Source organism: Panulirus ornatus, chromosome 17, assembly GCF_036320965.1.
Source record: "Panulirus ornatus isolate Po-2019 chromosome 17, ASM3632096v1, whole genome shotgun sequence".
Classification (NCBI taxonomy): domain Eukaryota; kingdom Metazoa; phylum Arthropoda; class Malacostraca; order Decapoda; family Palinuridae; genus Panulirus; species Panulirus ornatus.
The window spans coordinates 55,570,068-55,595,374 of record NC_092240.1 but is presented as its reverse complement, the minus strand read 5'-3'; the positions used below and the strand labels follow the sequence as shown (position 1 = coordinate 55,595,374).

General features: G+C 40.3%; 1 protein-coding gene across 1 annotated transcript in view; it reads right to left on the bottom strand.

Annotated features, from left to right (window-relative positions):
* Positions 1-9,650: 9,650 nt before the first annotated feature.
* Positions 9,651-25,307, bottom strand: part of LOC139754808 (protein D2-like) — a 28,434-nt gene continuing 12,777 nt past the window's right edge. Inside the window, exons 3-6 of the mRNA XM_071672643.1 lie at positions 22,889-23,012; positions 14,360-14,497; positions 10,401-10,481; positions 9,651-9,995 (exon numbers count right to left, since the gene is read on the bottom strand). Coding sequence (XP_071528744.1) covers positions 9,865-9,995; positions 10,401-10,481; positions 14,360-14,497; positions 22,889-23,012 — 474 coding nt within the window. The 3' untranslated portion in view covers positions 9,651-9,864. The remainder of the gene's footprint in view (positions 9,996-10,400; positions 10,482-14,359; positions 14,498-22,888; positions 23,013-25,307) is intronic.

Below are 25,307 nucleotides of genomic sequence, written 5' to 3'. Positions count from 1 at the left end.
GGGCCTGAATGTGTATGGGGAGCTGTGGCTTTGGTACACTGCACATGACAGTTAGAGAATGGATGTGAACAAATGTGGCCTTTCTCTGTCTGTTCCTGGCACTACCTCACTAATGCAGGAAATGGTGATCAAGGATGAAAAAAAATTAAAGAAGTAACTTATGGAAGTGAAGAAATGCTTACTGATGGACTCCTTAACACCCAGGTAGGAGTGAGTTAAATGAAAAGTGTGTGATTTGGACAATTAATTTCTTATCTTCCTTGCTGTAAGGCTGAGATTTACATTAACTTTCAAAGTTACAGTCGACAAAGCTATGTGTGGAAGCAAACACTTACACACTAAGCAAATTGCACTGCAAATGAATGAATATGAGACAAAAACATATTCCTTTTCAAATATCAACAAAAATAAGATAAATTTCTGCTGCTAGAAATTGAGTATGGTTTCCATAGGTTCAGATGATTTCTAAACATATTTCAGTAATTCTTACAATAATCCATCCCTCACTTTCCATAATATTCAGAATCCACCCCATTGCCACCCTATTCATTTGTGAAGAAAAAATAGCACAGATCACACTCAGCTACTATCATTGAATTCTTTAAGCCCCTTTTATGAGGCTCCAGCAGCTCAGAAGCTGCATGCAACATGTGAGCATGGGAAGGTGGGTTTCTTTTGGATGGGGAGGTTCTAAATGCAAATAACAAAAAAGTTTAGGGGCAGCATAGAAATAAATTATGGTTTTGGAAGACATACTGGTACATATCAATGGATTCCTTACATTCACAGGAAGTACCTTACATGAAAGAGTGTGATTCAGGGAACTATCTTCATGATATGAAGAAAAATAGAGAATAGAAATTTTTCTCTAACTCAAGAAAAATATGACGTTAACCAAGGTAACAGTATAAGAAGCCACTACCAACTTCAAATAACATTATAAGACTGGTAAATTGCTATGGCTGGGTTAATGGCTACTTGGTACTAGCTAGTGTGTGTGTGTGCACATACATGAATAAAGACACGGTATGTATATATATATGTATATATATATATATATATATATATTATATATATATATATATATATATAATATATTATATATATATATATATATATACATATATATATACATATATATACATACATATATATATATATATAATATATATATATATTATATATATATATATACATATATACTATTATATATATATATATTATATATATATAATATCTTTTTTCTTTTTCTTTTAAACTATTCGCCATTTCCCGCATTAGCGAGGTAGCGTTAAGAACAGAGGACTGGGCCTTTGTGGAATATCCTCACCTGGCCCCCCTCTGTTCCTTCTTTTGGGAAAAAAAAAAAAAACGAGAGGGGAGGATTTCCAGCCTCCCGCTCCCTCCCCTTTTAGTCGCCTTCTACGACACGCAGGGAATACATGGGGAGTATTCTTAATCCCCTATCCCCAGGGATATAATATATATATATATATATATATATATATATATATATATATATATATATATATAATATATATATTTTTTTTCATACTATTCGCCATTTCCCGCATTAGTGAGGTAGCGTTAAGAACAGAGGACTGGGCCTTTGAGGGAATATCCTCACCTGGCCCCCTTCTCTGTTCCTTCTTTTGGAAAATTAAAAAAAAATGAGAGGGGAGGATTTCCAGCCACCCGCTCCCTTCCCTTTTAGTCGCCTTCTACGACACGAAGGGAATACGTGGGAAGTATTCTTTCTCCCCTATCCACCGGGATAATATATATATATATATATATATATATATATATATATATATATATATATTATATATATATATATATTATATATAAGGTTTAGATACGGGACGATACCAGTGTAAAACTTTCTGTAACACTAACAGTGACCACAATATTTCTACAGGAATCAACAAAATAATCTGTACTGTATATTGTAAATACGTCATATGTCTGCAGGGTGGACGCTCTCACTTTACAAAATCACTCGTGCGAATCCATCAGTAAGCCTGCGATATTCGTCGAATCAGTTTTAATCACTAATGTCGTACTTTCTTAATCAAAAGGTACATTTACAAATCTTGGTCTTTCAAAAGTTGGCTCAGTGTCAGCAGGTTGTTGTGGTCGGTAGACCAACCAATGAGACAGCACTAAACACACGAAATGAACGTCCAAATTTGCCAGCGATCACACAATCCACTTAACATTTGCTACGTACAGAAGTTTTTTAAAAAAGAAATTACCCTCATGGTTCTAAGCTATCGTTTTAATAACCAGTTGTTACGTTAAACTTTTTCTACTCCTACCACGAAATTAGAAGATTGCTATTAAACGAAAGACGAATCACAAAACCTATATACTCATTTACTTTATCCTGGCATGATAATTGGAATTCCCCTTGTCGATATCTTTGCAATTGAAATGACCCATTATCGGTGCTGTCATTGTACATTTGCTTCATTTCATTACAATTCTTCAGAGGATTATGTACTAATAAAACCACTATACTCTTCTTCCCTACAATTACTATTCCATTATTTATTTTCTGAATGGGCCTCAAGAGATTATGGCAGGAAATGCAAAGGGTATGAGCTGTATCAGGATAGAGTGGGTGAAATGTAGTACTATGAAGTGGTTTGGACAAGAGGAAAGAATGCAAGATGGGATTTTACAAGGAGAGTGTATTGCTAGATTGATTAAAGAGTAAGTGTGAGAGGAAGGCCACCTGTGACATGGAAACAGAGTGGAAGGGTTCTGAAGGGATAGAAATGGAGGAAGGACTCACAGAAAGGTGTATGCAAGGAAGACAGTAAAGTCAAGGATAAATGAAGACTTACTATGGCCTTCCCCTTGAAGAGAGTTCCCAGAGGGAATGGACAACAGAGATATTAGTTAGGTAGCTAGAATGGGCTAATTTCTAGTTCTTGAAACTTCAGGCTCTTTTATTAATAGCTAATCCTCTTCCTTCTTTAGCTTCTTTCATTTCTTACTATCATGTACCCCTCTGGTCATAACTGGTGAGAGCTTATCTCCTTTACAAGCTTAGTTTCCAAGACTCCAACAATACGCAATAACGTAATATTTCTACATAAGATCCTTGAATTTCATTCTTCACCATTAAATATTGATCCATCAACATCTGAATAAATCAGTCAGTCTTACAATACCATCTAACACCATTGCCCTTTCTGCAGTTCTAAATGAGCTGTTCCATCCTCTTAATGTGGAGTTAAAGCACCATTTTACATCCTTAAGTGAGGTGCATCCTTTGGGTTTCACCTTCGAACACAAATAAAAACGTATGAGGTCAGTAGATCCTCATTCACAAGTCTATGAGGTCAGTAAATCCTCATTCATAAGTGCCCATAGGCAACTTACCTAGATGGTCAAGAGAAAGATGATAAGGTTGAAAAGGGGGAAGAGATGAAATAGTATTCGCAAACTTCAGAGAGAATAAATGGCTTGGAAGGGGGGTGAACAGTGGCAGGAAAACAAAAGAACAAATGGGAACAGATGGAGAAGTTGTGACAGGCAAAGAGATTGAGTGAGTTTTTTGAGGGACAGATGGATGTTAAATAATAAGGTTGTGGATGTGGGATGTTTGAGACACAGGGTTATGCAAAGTACGAGACATAAAAAAGTGGTTTTGTTACTTGGGAGGGGGCAGTGAAGCCTTGCATAAGATGGAGTGTGCCAAAGTAGTTTCAGTGGATAAAATTGCTGTTGAACTTCTCAAAGAGGTGACTGGTTAACTCAGTTTTTTCATGGCCCAAAGTGAGGTGCCTGAGGACTGGAAGAATGCCTGTACGGTGCCATACATAAAAGTATTGGGTAAAAAAAGGTAATACTAGAATAATATAGGTATAAGTTTGCAGAATATAACTGGTAGGTTGTATGGGAGTGTTGACTAAGAATGTAATGGCATGCACAGAACATCCAAATGGGGAGGAACATTGCAGTTTCAGAAGTGGTAGATGATGTGTGAACCAGGTGTTTACTTTGAAAACTGTGTAAGAAAAATACCTGGATAAAGAGGTAGATTTGTATCAGTATGTGGCATTTAAGGATCTGGAGTAAAGATAGGACAGGGTTCACAGCAGTTCCCTTTGGAAGGTGTTACAAATATATGGTGTGGGAAGAGAGCTATTAGATGCAGAGGAGTCTTTACCAGGAGAGTAAGGCATGTGTGAAAGTAGGTAGGTTGAATGGTTCCAAAGAAAGTGAGTTTGTATTAAGTGTGAATGATGTCACCATGGCTGTTTAATGTTTATGGGTGGGGGGGGGGGGTGAGGGAATCAAATATGTGAGTTTTGATAGAGGAGCTGGTCAACAGTATGCTGAGAATGAAGTGCCTGGGTGGTGAGCCAGTTCCTGTTTGCAGATGACATGGCTCCAGTGCCAAAATCTTGAGAAACTGCAGAAGTTAGCATCAATGTTTGAGAGGAAAAGCAATTGAGAAATTATGCAAATAAAATTGTTTGTGAGGTTTAAGAGTGGTGATGGGGGCAAGTTGGATTAGTTTGAGTGCGAATTTGAATGAGGAGAACCTGAAGGGAATGAAGTTCTTAAGATATCCGGGACTGGACAATGCAACACACGGGACAATGGGAGTTGAAGTGAACCACAGGGTGGATGAAGGAGCAAAGGTCCTAGGTGTAATGAAGAGTAAGAGGGGTCAGTCTGTGAGAGTAAAGATGGGTATGTTTAGTGGTACAGTGGTACTGACAGTGCTGTATGGGTGCGAATCTTGGGCACTAATTATGAAGGACAAAAATTGGTGGGTGATGGAAATGGAATGCATGAGGATATATAGTGTGAGGGTTGATTCTGTAAGGAATGACAGTGGAAGAGAGATGTGCAGTAGTAAGTGTGCCATGACAGAGCTGATTGGGGTGTGCTGAATTGGTTTTTACACAGATAAGATGAGCAGAGAGACTGACTACGAGGTTACACAAGTCAAAAGAGGAGAGAGAGCTAGGGTGAGAAGACCAAGATGATGATGGGGGATGGAGTGAAAGAGGATTTGAGTTATCAGGGTGAGGGGCATGCATGGGATAGAGGGAACTGGAGCAATGTGGTATAAAGAGGGGAAAAAATGTCTCTGGGGCTTAACTGTTAAGTGTAAGTCTGGTTTTGGTGCATTACACGAGATAAAGAGTGGGCATGAACAAATGAGAACGTTCTTTACTTGCTCCTGGCAATACTTTACAAACAAGGAAAATGTGGAGCATAAAAAAAGTCCTAACTCTCCTTTGCTGAGGCAAGCATCATCTTTTCTTACAGGTTCAGATTTCTTTATGCAGACGTTACTCCTTAGTATGCAAAGTCAATGTGCAGAGCTCTCCACATATTCAAAGCTTAGCACTTGGGTTTTCAACTCATTAGGATATATTAACAGTCATTAACCATAATGCTTGGAGAAAATACTTTATGTGCCATACTTCTTTGATTGCAGTGGTATTGCAGTGGAATTTATTAAAAAAGGGGGATGACTATATTGTTGACTGGTTGGTAAGGTTATTTAATGTATGTATGATTCATGGTGAGGTGCCTGAGGATTGGCAGAACGCGTGCATAGTGCCATTGTACAAAGGCAAAGGGGATAAGAGTGAGTGCTCAAATTACAGAGGTATAAGTTTGTTGAGTGTTCCTGGTAAATTATATGGGAGGGTATTGATTGAGAGGGTGAAGGCATGTACAGAGCATCAGATTGGGGAAGAGCAGTGTGGTTTCAGAAGTGGTAGAGGATGTGTGGATCAGGTGTTTGCTTTGAAGAATGTATGTGAGAAATACTTAGAAAAGCAAATGGATTTGTATGTAGCATTTATGGATCTGGAGAAGGCATATGATAGAGTTGATAGAGATGCTTTGTGGAAGGTACTAAGAAGATATGGTGTGGGAGGCAAGTTATTAGAAGCAGTGAAAAGTTTTTATCGAGGATGTAAGGCATGTGTACGTGTAGGAAGAGAGGAAAGTGATTGGTTCTCAGTGAATGTAGGTTTGCGGCAGGGGTGTGTGATGTCTCCATGGTTGTTTAATTTGTTTATGGATAGGGTTGTCAGGGAGGTGAATGCAAGAGTTTTTGGAAAGAGGGGCAAGTATGAAGTCTGTTGTGGATGAGAGAGCTTGGGAAGTGAGTCAGTTGTTCTTTGCTGATGATACAGCGCTGGTGGCTGATTCATGTGAGAAACTGCAGAAGCTGGTGACTCAGTTTGGTAAAGTGTGTGAAAGAAGAAAGTTAAGAGTAAATGTGAAAAAGAGCAAGGTTATTAGGTACAGTAGGGTTGAGGGTCAAGTCAATTGGGAGGTAAGTTTGAATGGAGAAAAACTGGAGGAAGTAAAGTGTTTTAGATATCTGGGAGTGGATCTGGCAGCGGATGGAACCATGGAAGCGGAAGTGAATCATAGGGTGGGGGAGGGGGCGAAAATCCTGGGAGCCTTGAAGAATGTTTGGAAGTCAAGAACATTATCTCGGAAAGCAAAAATGGGTATGTTTGAAGGAATAGTGGTTCCAACAATGATGTATGGTTGCGAGGCGTGGGCTATGGATAGAGTTGAGCGCAGAAGGGTGGATGTGCTGGAAATGAGATGTTTGAGGACAATATGTGGTGTGAGGTGGTTTGATTGAGTGAGTAACGTAAGGGTAAGAGAGATGTGTGGAAATAAAAAGAGCGTGGTTGAGAGAGCAGAAGAGGGTGTTTTGAAATGGTTTGGGCACATGGAGAGAATGAGTGAGGAAAGATTGACCAAGAGGATATATGTGTCAGAGGTGGAGGGAACGAGGAGAATGTTTTGAAATGGTTTGGGCACATGGAGAGAATGAGTGAGGAATGATTGACCAAGAGGATATATGTGTCAGAGGTGGAGGGAACGAGGAGAAGTGGGAGACCAAATTGGAGGTGGAGAGATGGAGTGAAAAGGATTTTGAGTGATCGGGGCCTGAACATGCAGGAGGGTGAAAGGCGGGCAAGGAATAGAGTGAATTGGATCGATGTGGTATACCGGGGTCGACGTGCTGTTATGGATTGAATCAGGGCATGTGAAGCGTCTGGGGTAAACCATGGAAAGTTCTGTGGGGCCTGGATGTGGAAAGGGAGCTGTGGTTTCAGGCATTATTACTTGACAGCTAGAGACTGAGTGTGAACGAATGGGGCCTTTGTTGTCTTTTCCTAGCGCTACCTCGCACACATGAGGGAGGAGGGGTATGTTATTCCATGTGTGGCGAGGTGGCGATGGGAATAAATAAAGGCAGACAGTATGAATTAAGTACGTGTGTATATATGTATATGTGTACATTGAGATGTATAGGATGTATATTTGCGTGTGTGGACGTGTATGTATATACATATGTATGGGTGTGGGGTGGGCCATTTCTTTCGTCTGTTTCCCTGCGCTACCTTGCAAACGCGGGAGACAGCGACAAAGCAAAATAAATATAAATATAAATACTTCTTTGATTGTGGTTGAAGCGAACTATTTATCTATCTATATCCCTGACACCTGTTCCCACTTAGAACTCCCTCAAGAGGGAGGTTACAGCAATAGTCGTCATAATAATGAACTCTACCACTGCTTCTTAGCCTTTAGTGCCTCACCCTTAACAGGCCATTAGCAGAAGGTAACTCTAGCATTGTGTTTGCAGAGGCTCTTACCTAATGTTCCTACTGACTACTACTAAATGCTCCTGCTTCATGTTCCCACCTACTACTTCTACCAAGTGTTCCTTCCTAAATTTTTTTTTTTTTTTTTTTTTTGCTTTGTCGCTGTCTCCCGCGTTTGCGAGGTAGCGCAAGGAAACAGACGAAAGAAATGGCCCAACCCACCCCCATACACATGTATATACATACGTCCACACACGCAAATATACATACCTACACAGCTTTCCATGGTTTACCCCAGACGCTTCACATGCCCTGATTCAATCCACTGACAGCACGTCAACCCTGGTATACCACATCGATCCAATTCACTCTATTCCTTGCCCTCCTTTCACCCTCCTGCATGTTCAGGCCCCGATCACACAAAATCTTTTTCACTCCATCTTTCCACCTCCAATTTGGTCTCCCACTTCTCCTCGTTCCCTCCACCTCCGACACATATATCCTCTTGGTCAATCTTTCCTCACTCATTCTCTCCATGTGCCCAAACCATTTCAAAACACCCTCTTCTGCTCTCTCAACCACGCTCTTTTTATTTCCACACATCTCTCTTACCCTTACGTTACTTACTCGATCAAACCACCTCACACCACACATTGTCCTCAAACATCTCATTTCCAGCACATCCATCCTCCTGCGCACAACTCTATCCATAGCCCACGCCTCGCAACCATACAACCACTATTCCTTCAAACATACCCATTTTTGCTTTCCGAGATAATGTTCTTGACTTCCACACATTCTTCAAGGCTACCAGGATTTTCGCCCCCTCCCCCACCCTATGATCCACTTCCGCTTCCATGGTTCCATCCGCTGCCAGATCCACTCTCAGATATCTAAAACACTTTACTTCCTTCAGTTTTTCTCCATTCAAAGTTACCTCCCAATTGACTTGACCCTCAACCCTACTGTACCTAATTACCTTGCTCTTATTCACATTTACTCTTAACTTTCCTAAATATTCCTTGTTTTCATCTATTTCTCCTACAACTTTTGCCAAAAGGTTGTGCTAGCGCACTGTGCTCACTACAGGAAAATCTAGAGTTACGACGGTGAGTTAAGTGTTGTCAAGTCACGTACACCAAGGAGAAATTGTGTTTGTGGACTGGATGCCAGCAGTCCATATGTGGGTGAGGCAGAAAGAAAAGACAGCTAATTGTGTCATACACATGCACTCTTCCATTATATTTTCTCATGTCACATGGTCTTTCTTTCACACCAACCCCTTAAACTGTACTATCATATACTCTCCTATAAACTTCCTGTCCTGCAAGTCTTTTCATATGCCCAAACCACTTCCAGCTATTGCATTTCACTCAATCTACCACATCACAATTCATTCCCTTTGCATTCCCTGCCATTTCAAAGCTCTTATACACCCCCCTCATTACTTTCATCAAATCATTTAGTCACACCACATGCTCCTCCCACATACCTTATTTCCCAAGCCTGGATAGATGACCTCTGTGACTCATCCCATGCCCATGTTTTGGCTGCACAGGTCAGGATCAGGAGGACTATGTCTCTTAATCCTTTCTTCACTTCCATAGTTACACTTATACTCTTCATTATAAAGGGACCCAATGACTCTTCTACCCTGTACAGGTCTTTCCATATCATCAAACTTACCCAAGATAGCTCCCAAATACTTTTGTTGCCTCTTCCAGTCTTGCCCCTCCCATATCTTTGACACAGTTTAGTACACTTTCATCTCATACTTTATAGGGCTTTGTAAAATCTATACTTCACTCTGTTTCAAACACTATTACTTTACTTGTACTTACCTTCAATTGCCTATGCTTATATATTTCATAAAACACATTTACAATCTTCTGCAACTCCTCTTCACACTTGGCAAACAACATAGTATCATCTGCAAAGATGCTTGTCACTAGCCAACATACCTCACCACAACTCTTACATCAACCATCTCTTTTTTCAAAAAGTATAACAGGAAGGTAAAGAAAAACACAGCAATTATAGTACATCTTGATTCTTTTAATGAAAGCTATACAAAGCATTTACCATTACAAGAGGAATCTGCAACAGATGAAGCATTTTTCACAAATGGCAGCTAGTTCATTCATTCACAAGATGCATGTAACTTTTTTGTTTACAAGAAATATCTTTTCAATTCAAAGCAGTGATATGAAAGACACTCAAAGAACAAAGTCACATGAAATGAGAAACATCAACCTTTCAGCTGCTTGTACAATGCTTCACAATAAGAGTCATACTCTGCTTGGTAGAAATTTCCAGCAACAAGTTCCAAGTCATACTTTCCAGCAAATTTACGAATACTGAAACATCCTCGATTTGCACCTGAAAATAGAAAATGTTGACACCATACTCCAAAAAATTTCACTTCCATGATAGCTCATCATTAGAATAAATGAAAGTAATATAAATGTAATGAACAAAACTGTGCTCATGTTGTAACATCCAAAAACCGTAAAACAGAAAATCAAACTTCTATCATTTTACCTTTTATTCCTATCAACATGTGGTGGGCCAAGAGTACGTAGATTCTTAGTTTACCTGCATATACCCTTAATTAATATGAAGTGTGTTCAGGTCAACACATACTTCCACACTATTATAAAGTGATACTTAAATAATTTGCACACAAATGTAAGCACTTATAAATGAACTAAATTGTCACAATAAGCTAACATCTCCATTTACACAACCTTTGCACACAAATAACTTGCTTAAAAAATATCTCACCTGACGTGTTTGTTAGACGTGGTTCATCACAGGTCAACTTGCCTTTCTGCCTGAACACTAAATATACATAGCGGTGAAGTCCTGTAACGACAATAACCAATTAAGTTTCTCAATGACAATGAAACCCATCACAAAAGTGAGATCTATGTAAAGAATTTTTCAGATGCTACAGTATCAGTTTAATTCTCTTTTTCCACCTTTGTTCCTATCTTGAACTTCTTCACTTTTCTGTCTTATATATCCCAGCACCTGCTATCAATCTTTTCATGTCAATTTCTATATACATGCAAAATACTTAGCTAATACTCCTATGAGAATTTTTTTTGTTTATTCTTATTATACAATAGCACTAAAAATGCATTCTGCCAATCCTCAGGCTCCTTACTAAGATCCATACATACAAAGAAAACCTTAACAAACCAATCAACAACACAGTCACCCTTTTTCTTAAGAAATTCAACTTATGCAAGGCTTTCACCACATCTCTCTTCACAAAACCCCTTTCCATGACACTCCCACTTTTCATGTTTTAACATTTTCCTTCAATTATATAGGATTTCTTTTTTTTAATATATATTTTGAAAATTGAGTGGGAGATGTATAAAAGAAAGAGGCAGGAGGTCAAGAGAAAGGTGCAAGAGGTGAAAAAGAGGGCAAATGAAAGTTGGGGTGAGAGAGTATCATTAAATTTTAGGGAGGATAAAAAGATGTTTTGGAAGGAGGTAAATAAAGTGTATAAGACAAGGGAGCAAATAGGAACATCAGTGAAGGGGGCTAATGGGGAGGTGATAAGTAGTGGTGATGTGAGAAGGAGATGGAGTGAGTATTTTGAAGGTTTGTTGAATGTGTTTGATGATAGAGTGGCAGATATAGGGTGTTTTGGTCGAGGTGGTGTGCAAAGTGAGAAGGTTAGGGAAAATGATTTGTTAAACAGAGAAGAGGTAGTAAAAGATTTGTGGAAGATGAAAGCCGGCATGGCAGCGGGTTTGGATGGTATTGCAGTGGAATTTATTAAAAAAGGGGTGACTGTATTGTTGAATGGTTGGTAAGGTTATTTAATGTATGTATGATTCATGGTGAGGTGCCTGAGGATTGGCGGAATGCTTGCACAGTGCCATTGTACAAAGGCAAAGGGGATAAGAGTGAGTGCTCAAATTACAGAGGTATAAGTTTGTTAAGTATTCCTGGGAAATTATATGGGAGGGTATTGATTGAGAGGGTGAAGGCATGTACAGAGCATCAGATTGGGGAAGAGCAGTGTGGTTTCAGAAGTGGTAGAGGATGTGTGGATCAGGTGTTTGCTTTGAAGAATGTATGTGAGAAATACTTAGAAAAGCAAATGGATTTGTATGTAGCATTTATGGATCTGGAGAAGGCATATGATAGAGTTGATAGAGATGCTCTGTGGAAGGTACTAAGAATATATGGTGTGGGAGGCAAGTTATTAGAAGCAGTGAAAAGTTTTTATCGAGGATGTAAGGCATGTGTACGTGTAGGAAGAGAGGAAAGTGATTGGTTCTCAGTGAATGTAGGTTTGCGGCAGGGGTGTGTGATGTCTCCATGGTTATTTAATTTCTTTATGGATGGGGTTGTTAGGGAGGGGAATAAAGGAGTTTTGGGAAGAGGGGCAAGTGTGCAACCTGTTGTGGTTGAGAGAGCTTGGGAAGTGAGTCAGTTGTTGTTCGCTGATGATACAGCACTGGTGGCTGTTTCAAGTGAGAAACTGCAGAAGCTGGTGACTGAGTTTGGTAAAGTGTGTGAAAGAAGAAAGTTGAGAGTAAAATGTGAATAAGAGCAAGGTTATTAGGTACAGTAGGGTTGAGGGTCAAGTCAATTGGGAGGTAAGTTTGAATGGAGAAAAACTGGAGGAAGTAAAGTGTTTTAGATATCTGGGAGTGGATCTGGCAGCGGATGGAAGCATAGAAGCGGAAGTGAATCATAGGGTGGGGGAGGGGGCGAAAATTCTGGGAGCCTTGAAGAATGTTTGGAAGTCGAGAACATTATCTCGGAAAGCACAAATGGGTATGTTTGAAGGAATAGTGGTTCCAACAATGTGATGGTTGGAGCGATGGGCTATGGATAGGTTTGGGGAGGGGGCGTCTGGAATGAGATGTTTGAGGACATATTGGGTGAGGTGGTTTGACGATAGTAATTGTAGGTAGAGAGTGTGTGGAAAATATTGAAATGAGTGTGTTGAGAGAGCATATGAGGTGTAGGTGGTTTGATCGATTAAGTAATAATAGGGTAAGAGAGATGTGTGGAAATAAAAAGTGTGGTTGAGAGAGCAGAAGAGGGTGTTTTGAAATGGTTTGGTCACATGGAGAGAATGAGTGAGGAAAGATTGACCAAGAGGATATATGTGTCAGAGATGGAGGGAACGAGGAGAAGTAGGAGACCAAATTGGAGGTGGAAAGATGGAGTGAAAAAGATTTTGAGTGATCGAGGCCTGAACATGCAGGAGGGTGAAAGGCATGCAAGGAATAGAGTGAATTGGAACGATGTGGTATACCGGGGTCGACGTGCTGTCAATGGATTGAACCAGGGCATGTGAAGCATCTGGGGTAAACCATGAAAAGTTCTGTGGGGCCTGGATGTGGAAAGGGAGCTGTGGTTTCGGGCATGATTACTTGACAGCTAGAGACTGAGTGTGAACGAATGGGGCCTTTGTTGTCTTTTCCTAGCGTTACCTTGCACACATGAGGGAGGAGGGGTTTGTTATTCCATGTGTGGCGAGGTGGCGATGGGAATAAATAAAGGCAGACAGTATGAATTTGTACATGTGTATATATGTATATGTCTGTGTGTGTATATATATGTATACATTGAGTTTGAATGGAGAAAAACTGGAGGAAGTGAAGTGTTTTAGATATCTGGGAGTGGATCTGGCAGCGGATGGAACCATGGAAGCGGAAGTGGATCATAGGGTGGGGGAGGGGGCGAAAATTCTGGGAGCCTTGAAGAATGTGTGGAAGTCGAGAACATTATCTCGGAAAGCAAAAATGGGTATGTTTGAAGGAATAGTGGTTCCAACAATGTTGTATGGTTGCGAGGCGTGGGCTATGGATAGAGTTGTGCGCAGGAGGATGGATGTGCTGGAAATGAGATGTTTGAGGACAATGTGTGGTGTGAGGTGGTTTGATCGAGTAAGTAACGTAAGGGTAAGAGAGATGTGTGGAAATAAAAAGAGCGCGGTTGAGAGAGCAGAAGAGGGTGTTTTGAAGTGGTTTGGGCACATGGAGAGAATGAGTGAGGAAAGATTGACCAAGAGAATATATGTGTCGGAGGTGGAGGGAACGAGGAGAAGAGTGAGACCAAATTGGAGGTGGAAAGATGGAGTGAAAAAGATTTTGTGTGATCGGGGCCTGAACATGCAGGAGGGTGAAAGGAGGGCAAGGAATAGAGTGAATTGGAGCGATGTGGTATACCGGGGTTGACGTGCTGTCAGTGGATTGAATCAAGGCATGTGAAGCGTCTGGGGTAAACCATGGAAAGCTGTGTAGGTATGTATATTTGCGTGTGTGGACGTATGTATATACATGTGTATGGGGGTGGGTTGGGCCATTTCTTTCATCTGTTTCCTTGCGCTACCTCGCAAACGCGGGAGACAGCGGAAAAAAAAAAAAAAAAAATACATTGAGATGTATAGGTATGTATATTTGCATGTGTGGACGTGTATGTATATACATGTGCATGTGATGGGCCATTCCTTCGTCTGTTTCCTTGCGCTACCTCGCTAATGCGGGAGACAGCAACAAAGCAAATAATAAATAAATTTTGAAAATTCCCAAACCTCAGTCTACAGCAACAATGACAAAATCAATACAGCGATCTACATGGAGCTAAAGTCTTAAAGGTATGAAACCATCCCAGGAATAGGCAAATGTACCAGTTATAAAATACTGAGAATTCCACATAAACATTATCCTTAAACAGAATGAAAGTAAATCCCTTAGCTTTACCTGTGTCTTTTGGAGGACCAGATCCAACATACTGACTTAGCGTCTCCCCTTCACTGACTGCACATCCAGGAATGTTTACAACCAGCCAATGATGCCATTCACGGAATTTAGGCTTTTGCCGACTTGGGGCATCAGGGTCTGAAGAAAACAATAACATGAAACAAATTCATACATCCATAAAGAGGCAAAAATACAGCTGATATTCTTGCAACTTTAATATCTACCCTATTTTGCATAATATAAGATGCTCTGATGTATTGTTCGCACCCCTAAATTGGCAAAGAATATTTTGCAAAAACTATTTCACCATATACAAGGATTTAATATTTCTCTAGCTCACACATATGTAACTTAAAGCATTATTTCTAAGTAAATGGAATTAATTCTAAAAACAAAAAGATAATGTAATTATTCATACAACATACAACTCCTAAAACATGAACAAAAGCATTCACTCATTTGTAATGAAAAACAAAAAGCTCTTAAGTACTAGTGTGGAAAATGGCAAATAAGGAAAAAGAAAAGGAAATTCTATTGGCTTTTATTCATCTCCATATCTGAAAACTTGTCACTCTCATCTTCATCCTCATCATGCCTGCTTTGGGTGCTTTTCATGAAAACTAGATCAGTGATAACACCACTATATGAAATACATCATTTAAGGTCATATACACAGTATTACTTTATCAAATACAAATGTTGTGAAATCCTTTAAGTTATATGTTGTTGCTTGATATTCTGGCCAATACCTGTGGTATAGTAATTCCAAACCTGACTTTCAATGAATTAGACTTTTGGAAGAAACTTTTTTGGAAAAAAAATGTCAAATATATTACAAAATATGAATCTTATAATAAATTTACAGCCTCAAGACCCCTTTCAAAAAGAGGTCCTACTGATTTTACCAAACAAATAATTTCCGTGATTTCCTCTGATTGTTTCACATGCCATAGTTCATCCCAATCACAGCATATCACCCCTTGTATAACATATCCCTTCAATTCACCATATCCTATGCCTGCTTCACATCCTTCTGGAAATTTATGCCCTAAAAACTCCAATTCAGTCTCCCGCTTCTCCTTGTTCCCTCCACCTCTAACATAAATATCCTCTTTGTCAATCTCTCCTCACTCATTCTCTCCATATGGCCAAACCATTTCAACACATCCCCTTCTGCTCTCTCAACCACACTCTTTTTATTTCCACAAATCTCTTACCCTTTCATTACTTACTCGATCAAACCACCTCACACCACATATTGTCCTCAAACATTTCATTTCCAACACATCCACCCTCCTCCATACAACCCTATCTACAGCCCATGCCTCAACTATATAACACTGTTGAAACTAGTATTCCTTCACACATACTCATTTTTGCTCTCCGCAATAATGTTCTCTCCTTCCACACATTCTTCATTGCTCCCAGAACCTTTACCCCCTCCCCATCCCTGTGACTCACTTCCACTTCCATGGTTCCATTCACTGCTAAGTCCACTCCCAGATATCTATACCACTTCACTTCCTTCAATTTTTCTCCATTCAATCTTACTTCCAAATTACCCTGTCTCTCAATCCTACTGAACTTAGTAACCTTGCTCTTATTAACATTTACTCTCAACTTTCTCCTTTCACACACTTTTCTATACTCAGTCACTAACTTTTGCAGTTTCTCACCTGAATCAGCCATTAGAGCTGTATCATTAGTGAACAAGAAATGACTCACTTCCCAAGCCCTCTCATCCCCAACAGACTGCATACTCGCTCCTCTCCAAAAACTCTTGCATTTACGTCCCTAACCAACCCATTCATAAACAAATTAAACCACGAGGACATCACACACACACCCCTGCCGCAGACCGACCTTCACTAGGAACCAATCACTCTCCTTTCTTCCTACTAGTACACATGCTTTAAATCCTTAACAAAGGCTTTTCACTGCATCTAGCGACTTCCCTCCCACACCATATACTCTTAATACCTTCCACAAAGCATCTCTATCAACCTTATCATATGCCTTCTCCAGATCCATAAATGCTACATACAATCCATCTGTTTTTCTAAGTATTTCTCACATACATTCCTTAAAGCAAACACCTGATCCACACATCCTCTACCACTTCTGAAACCACACAGCTCTTCCCTAATCTGATTGTCTGTACATGCCTTTACCTTCTCAATCAATATCCACCCATTTAATTTCCCAGGAATACTCAACAAACCTATACCTCTGTAATTTGAATATTCACCTTTATCCCCTTTGCGTTTATACAGTGGCACTATGCATGCATTCTGCCATTCCTCAGGCACTTCACGATGAACTATACATACGCTGAATATCCTTACCAACCAATCAACAACAGTCATCCCTTTTTTCATGGGTTCCACTACAATACCATCCAAACCCACCGCCTTACCGCCTTTCATCTTCCGCAAAGCTTTCACTACCTCTTCTCTGTTTACCAACCATTCTCTCTGATCCTCTCACTTCTCACACCACCTAGACCAAAACACCCAATATCTGACACTCTATCATCAAACACATTCAACAAACCTTCAAAAGACTCACTCCATCTCCTTCTCACTTCACCACTACTTGTTATTACCTCCCCATTAGCCCCCTTCACTGATGTTCCCATTATTTTCTTGTCTTACACACTTTACTTACCTCCTTCCAAAACATCTTTATATTCTCCCTAAAGTTTAATGATACTCTCTCACCCCAACTCTCATTTGCCCTCTTTTTCATCCCTTGCACCTTTCTCTTGACCTTCTTCTGCTTTCTTTTATACATCTCCCACTCATTTGCACTACTTCCCTGCAAAAATCACCCAAATGCCTCTCTCTTCTCTTTCATTAACATTCTTACTGCTTCATCCCACCACTTACTACCATTTCTTATCTGCCCACCTCCCCCTTTCTCATGCCATAAGCATCTCTTGCACAAGCCATCACTGCTTCCCTTAATACAACCCATTCCTTCCCCACCCTCCTTGCGTCATTTGCTCTCACCTTTAGCCAAATTGCACTCAATCTCTCCTGGTACTTCCTCATACAAGTCTCCTTTCCAAGCTCACTTACTCTCACCACTCTCCTCACCCCAACATTCTCTCTTCTTTTCTGAAAACCTCTACAAATCTTCATCTTCACTTCCACAAGATAATGATCAGACATCCCTCCAGTTGCCCACTCAGCACATTAACAACCAAAAAGTCTCTCTTTCATGCATCTATCAATTATTACATAATCCAATGATGCTCTCTGGCCATCTCTCCTACTTACATACATATATTTATGTATATCTCTCTTTTTAAACCAGGTATTCCGAATCACCATTCCTTTTTCAGAACACAAATCTACAAGCTCTCCACCAATTCCATTTACAACACTTAACACCCCATGTACACCAATTATACCCTTAACTGCCACATTACTCACCTTTGCATTCAAATCACCCATCACTATAACCCAGCCTCGTGCATCAAAGCTGCTAACACACTCGCTCAGCTGCTCCAATATATATATATATATATTTAATTATTTATTTTGCTTTGTCGCTGTCTCCCGCGTTAGCAAGGTGGCGCAAGGTAACAGACGAAAGAATGGCCCAACCCACCCACATCCACGTATATACATACACATCCACGCGCAAATATATATACCTATACATCTCAACGTATACATATATATACACACACAGACATATACATATATATACACACACAGACATATACATATATATACACACACAGACATATACATATATACACATGTACATAATTCATAGTCTGCCTTTATTCATTCCCATCGCCACCCCACAACACATGAAATAACAACCCCCTCCCCCCTCATGTGTGCGAGGTTGCGCTAGGAAAAGACACCAAAGGCCCCATTCGTTCACACTCAGTCTCTAGCTGTCATGTAATAATGCACCAAAATCACAGCTCCCTTTCCACATCCAGGCCCCACATGAGTTTCCATGGCTTACCCCAGACGCTTCACATGCCCTGGTTCAATCCACTGACAGCATGTCGACCCCGGTATACCACATCATTCCAATTCACTCTATTCCTTGCATGCCTTTCACCCTCCTGCATGTTCAGGCCCCGATCACTCAGAATATTTTTCACTCCATCTTTCCACCTCTAATTCAGTCTCCCATTTCTCCTCGTTCCCTCCACCTCCGACACATATATCCTCTTGGTCAATCTTTCCTCACTCATTCTCTCCATGTGCCCAAACCATTTCAAAACACCCTCTTCTGCTCTCTCAACCACGCTCTTTTTATTTCCACACATCTCTCTTACCCTTACGTTACTTACTCGATCAAACCACCTCACACCACACATTGTCCTCAAACATCTTATTTCCAGCACATCCATCCTCCTGCGCACAACTCTATCCATTGCCCACGCCTCGCAACCATACAACCACTATTCCTTCAAACATACCCATTTTTGCTTTCCGAGATAATGTTCTCGACTTCCACACATTCTTCAAGGCTCCCAGGATTTTCGCCCCCTCCCCCACCCTATGATCCACTTCCACTTCCATAGTTCCATCCGCTGCCAGATCCACTCCCAGATATCTAAAACACTTTACTTCCTCCAGTTTTTCTCCATTCAAACTTACCTCCCAATTGACTTGACCCTCAACCCTACTGTACCTAATAACCTTGCTCTTATTCACATTTACTCTTAACTTTCTTCTTTCACACACTTTACCAAACTCAGTCACCAGCTTCTGCAGTTTCTCACATGAATCAGCCACCAGCGCTGTATCATCAGCGAACAACAACTGACTCACTTCTCAAGCTCTCTCATCCACAACAGACTTCATACTTGCCCCTCTTTCCAAAACTCTTGCATTCATCTCCCTAACAACCCCATCCATAAACAAATTAAACAACCATGGAGACATCACACACCCCTGCCGCAATCCTACATTCACTAAGAACCAATCACTTTCCTCTCTTCCTACACGTACACATGCCTTACATCCTCGATAAAAACTTTTCACCGCTTCTAACAACTTGCCTCCCACACCATATATTCTTAATACCTTCCACAGAGCATCTCTATCAACTCTATCATATGCCTTCTCCAGATCCATAAATGCTACATACAAATCCATTTGCTTTTCTAAGTATTTCTCACATACATTCTTCAAAGCAAACACCTGATCCACACATCCTCTACCACTTCTGAAACCACACTGCTCTTCCCTAATCTGATGCTCTGTACATGCCTTCACCCTCTCAATCAATACCCTCCCATATAATTTACCAGGAATACTCAACAAACTTATACCTCTGTAATTTGAGCACTCACTCTTATCCCCTTTGCCTTTGTACAATGGCACTATGCACGCATTCCGCCTATCCTCAGGCACCTCACCATGAGTCATACATACATTAAATAACCTTACCAACCAGTCAATAATACAGTCACCCCCTTTTTTAATAAATTCCACTGCAATACCATCCAAACCTGCTGCCTTGCCGGCTTTCATCTTCCGCAAAGCTTTTACTACCTCTTCTCTGTTTACCAAATCATTTTCCCTAACCCTCTCACTTTGCACACCACTTCGACCAAAACACCCTATATCTGCCACTCTATCATCAAACACATTCAACAAACCTTCAAAATACTCACTCCATCTCCTTCTCACATCACCACTACTTGTTATCACTTCCCCATTTGCGCCCTTCACTGAAGTTCCCATTTGCTCCCTTGTCTTACGCACTTTATTTACCTCCTTCCAGAACATATTTTTATTCTCCCTAAAATTTAATGATACTCTCTCACCCCAACTCTCATTTGCCCTCTTTTTCACATCTTGCACCTTTCTCTTGATCTCCTGTCTCTTTCTTTTATACATCTCCCACTCAAATGCATATATATATATATATATATATATATATGCTTACATAGTGCCACTGTACAAAAGCAAAGGGGGTAAAACTGAGTGCTCAAATTACAGAAGTATGAGTTTGTTGAGTATTCCTGGGAAATTATATGGGAGGGTATTGATTGAGAGGGTGAAGACATGTACAAAGCATCAGATTGGAGAAGAGCAGTGTGGTTTTAGAAGTGGTAGAGGATGTGTGGATCAGGTGTTTGCTTTGACGAATGTATGAGAAATACTTAGAAAAGCAAATGGATTTGTATGTAGCATTTATGGATCTGGAGAAGACATATGATAGAGTTGATAGAGATGTCCTGTGGAAGATATTAAGAATATATGGCGAGGGAGGCAAGTTTTTAGAAGCAGTGAAAAGTTTTTATTGAGGATGTAAGGCATGTGTACATGTAGGAAGAGAGGAAAGTGATTGGTTCTCAGTGAATGTTGGTTTGCGGCAGGGGTGCGTGATGTCTCCACGGTTGTTTAATTTGTTTATGGATGGGGTTGTTAGGGAGGTGAATGCAAGAGTTTTGGAAAGAGGGGCAAATATGCAGTCTGTTGTGGACGAAAGAGCGTGGGAAGCGAGTCAGTTTTTGTTCGCTGATGATACAGCGCTGGTGGCTGATTCGGCTAAGAAACTGCCAAAGCTGGTGACTGAGTTTGGTAAAGTGTGTGTATGAAGAAAGCTGAGAGTAAATGTGAATAAGAGGAAGGTTATTAGGTACAGTAGGGTTAGTGACAAGTCAATTGGGAGGTAAGTTTGAATGGAGAAAAACTGGAGGAAGTGAAGTGTTTTAGATATCTGGGAGTGGATTTGGCAGCGGATAGAACCATGGAAGCGGAAGTGAATCATAGGGTGGGGAAGGGGGCAAAAGTTCTGGGCGCATTGAAAAATGTGTAGAAATCGAGAATGTTATCTTGGAAACAAAAATGGGTATGTTTGAAGGAATAGTGGTTCCAACAATGTTATATGGTTGCAAGGCGTGGGCTATAGATATAGTTGTGCCGAGGAGGGTGGATGTGCTGGAAATTAGATGTCTGAGGACAATATGTGGTGCGAGGTGGTTTGATCGAGTAAGTAATGAAAAGGTAAGAGAGATGTGTGGTAATAAAAAGAGTGTGGTTGACAGAACAGATGAGGGTGTTTTGAAATGGTTTGGTCACATGGAGAGAATGAGTGAGGAAAGATTGACAAAGAGGATATATTTGTCAGAGGTGAAGGGAACGAGAAGTGGGAGACCAAATTGGAGGTGGAAATATGGAGTGAAAAAGATTTTCAGTGATCGGGGCCTGAACATGCAGGAGGGTGAAAGGTGTGCAAGGAATAGAGTGAATTGGAACTATGTAGTATACCAGGGTTGACTTGCTGTCAATGGATTGAAGCAGGGCATGTGAAGTCTCTGGGGAAAACTATGGAAAGTTTTGTGGGGCCTGGATGTGGAAAGGGAGCTGTGGTTTCAGTACATTACAATGAAAGCTAGAGACTGAGTGCGAACAAATGTGGCCTTTGTTGTCTTTTCCTAGTACTACCTCGCGCACATGAGGGGGGAGGGGGTTGTCATTTCATGTGTGGCGGGGTGGCAATGGGAATGAATAAGGACAGACATTATGAATTATGTACATGCGTACATATGTATATGTCTGTGTGTGTTGAGCTGGGTTGAGTATGGACCAACTGCCACAACCAGAATTTGAACCAATGTACTTGACCCTGGGTGGCTCCTGAATGTATCACTGTTAGGAATGCAAACCATTACACCACAGGAGTCACTTTGTATTACACACCTCAATCACTCACACTTCTTTGCTACAAGTAATATGTCTCTCTTTCACAACAAACCTGGCTTCCTCAACCCACAATTCATGTTCAATATTTGGAATACTCAGACTATGGGAGAGGGTGTGGTTCATATTTCCTTTTACAAAGAAACCTGTCTCTGGTCTGAACAATGTTGCTACAATTGAACTTTTCTAGGAATTCCCATTTATGATGAAGAATGCCAGCACAGTACATGAAAAACAGTTATGCAAGTAATACAAGGATTGAAAAATTCTGAGACACATCATAATCTAATTTATATACTGGAAGTCTTTGGAAAATGTGTTCGCTCAACGTAACATAATTGGAAACATTTAAGCTATATCAAGCAGGGAATGCCTGTATATCATCCAATATGTGTAAAAGGAAATGGAATTTACAAATAAATGGGCAGAAATGGAGAAGTTTTTGTGTAAAGGCAATGTGAATGGAGAGACTGGTTTGACAATGCAATTTAAGTGTGACAGGAAAAAGAGAACTGCTTTTACAGTACTTATGTAGAGGAACACATTCACATTACTACACCAGATGTATGTTTAGGATGTATGAAACTGAGGTTATAAACACCTAGCTCATATCATGCAAATGAAAATGAAGTTCTCATTAAAATGTTCTTCGGACCAGGGTTCAAGAAACTGAAAAACCTTTAAAAGGTCACATAAACATTAGCAGGTATAAGGAAATTGCCATATGAAACAAAGCATTACACTAGGTCGTGGCCATACAATAAACAAAAACGTATCTTACATGCCTGAAGAACCAGTTTAATTTCACAATTCTTATGGGCCATGAACAGACAATACTCACCAGTCATACAAAGTGTGTACAAAGTGCCATCCTCACTAGGCCAGGTCAGGTGAGTAGGTGGGCTTTTTGTTTGTGTTGGAGTCAACACAGTGCCACTGTTTACCTCAACTCCTCCAAATTTCACCTGTAAAAATGAAAACAAGCTGTGAAAAGTAAAATTCAGTCACTTCAAAGAGAAATAATTTCCATCTCTAGTCATTGTGGGTACAACTATCATATCTTATAATTTCTAATATTCTTTTCTATTTATCTATCTATGATCAGACAGGTCATAGGTAGCTCTTTTCTCACTCCAACATACAAAGAATATATTAGCTTGACTATAATACTTATACAACAGATATTGTTGCTGTCTATAGTCTTAAGAATGAAAATTCCTTCCTTGACCCATATAACATCTTCAGCATTATCTTTTTTTTTATCATTGTGCAATGATACTGACCAAACAATTAATCCTGGTAATCTAAGGAATGCACCATTTAAATATATCCATCACCCACAGCTACCAGAAATGAGCTTTAATGGTAAACCACCCTTAGCAAATGCAAATCATTATAAAATGTAAACACACAAGATTCCCAATACCTTAGCAAATGTCTAAGCAAACGAGGCCAAAATTGTGTTTGACACCAACAATGAAAGTCTCCGGTATGGTTTTGATCACTAAAATGTTAAGACGTGTAAGAGAACCTTTTTTCTCCTGGCAACAGTGATTCTGAGGGCCTAGACTATGATTAAAAGTGACTCATCTGAATCTGGGACTAACTTGTCCACAGATGTTTAGTAAGCTATTCAAAATAAGATTATGTCTTGAATCCACACATGTGTTGATAAGCTATTCAAAATAAGATTGTCTTGAATCCAAAGATGTGTTGATAAGCTATTCAAAATATGATTATGTCTTTCAAGTCTAGTCAACACACCTCAAAAAAGCAAAAAGATCTAATAGGAAGGGTCCAGTGAGTCAGTTGTTATTTGCTGATGATACATCTATGGTGGCTGATTCGGGTGAGAAATTGCAGAAGTTGGTGACTGAGTTTGGTAAAGTCTGTGAAAGAAGAAAGCTGAGAGTAAATGTGAATAAGAGCAAGTTTATTAGGTTCAGTAGGGTTGAGGGACAAGTCAATTTGGAGGTAAGTTTGAAAGGAGAAAAACTGGAGAAAGTGAAGTGTTTTAGATATTTGGGAGTGGATTTAGGAGCGGATGGAATCATGGAAGCCGAAGCGAGTCATAGGGTGGGGGAGGGGGGCGAGGGTTCTGGGAGCATTGAAGAATGTCTGGAAGGCGAGAACGTTATCTCAAGAGAGTGAAAATGGGTATATTTGAAGGAATTGTGGTTCCTACAATGTTATATGGTTGCGCGGTGTGGGCTATAGATAGGGTTGTGCGGAGGAGGGTGGGTGTGTTGGAGATGAGATGTTTGAGGACAACATGTGGTGTGAGGTGGTTTGATCGAGTAATAAAAGGGTAAGAGAGATGCAAGGTAATAAAAAGAGTGTGGTTGAGAGAGCAGAAGAGGGTGTATTGAAATGGTTTGGTCACATAGAGAGAACGAGTGAGGAAAGATTGACAAAGACGATATATGTGTCAGAGGTGGAGGGAATGAGAGGAAGTGGAAGACCAAATTGAAGGTGGAATGATGGAGTGAAAAAAATATTGAGCGATTGGGACCTTAACATACAGGAGGGTGAAAGGCATGCAAGGAAAAGAGTGAATTGGAACGATGTGGTATACCGGGGTCGGCGAACTGTCAATGGATTGAACCAGGGCCTAGATGTGGTAAGGGAGCTGTGGTTACAGTGCATTGCACATGACAGCTAGAGACTGAGTGTGAACAAATGTGGCCTTTGTTGTCTTTTCCTAGCGCTACCTTGCATGCGTGTGGGGGAGGTGGGGGTGCCATTTCATGTGTGGCGGGGTGATGACGGGAATGGATGAAGGCAACAAGTATGAATATGTACATGTGTATATATGTATATGTCTATGATTGGTTCTCAGTGAATGTAGGTTTGCGGCAGGGGTGTGTGATGTCTCCATGGTTGTTTAATTTGTTTATGGATGGGGTTGTTAGGGAGGTGAATGCAAGAGTTTTGGAAAGAGGGGCAAGTATGAAGTCTGTTGTGGATGAGAGAGCTTGGGAATTGAGTCAGTTGTTCGCTGATGATACAGCACTGGTGGCTGATTCATGTGAGAAACTGCAGAAGCTGGTGACGAAGTTTGGTAAAGTGTGTGAAAGAAGAAAGTTAAGAGTAAATGTGAATAAGAGCAAGGTTATTAGGTACAGTAGGGTTGAGGGTCAAGTCAATTGGGAGGTAAGTTTGAATGGAGAAAAACTGGAGGAAGTAAAGTGTTTTAGATATCTGAGAGTGGATCTGGCAGTGGATGGAACCATGGAAGTGGAAGTGAATCATAGGGTGGG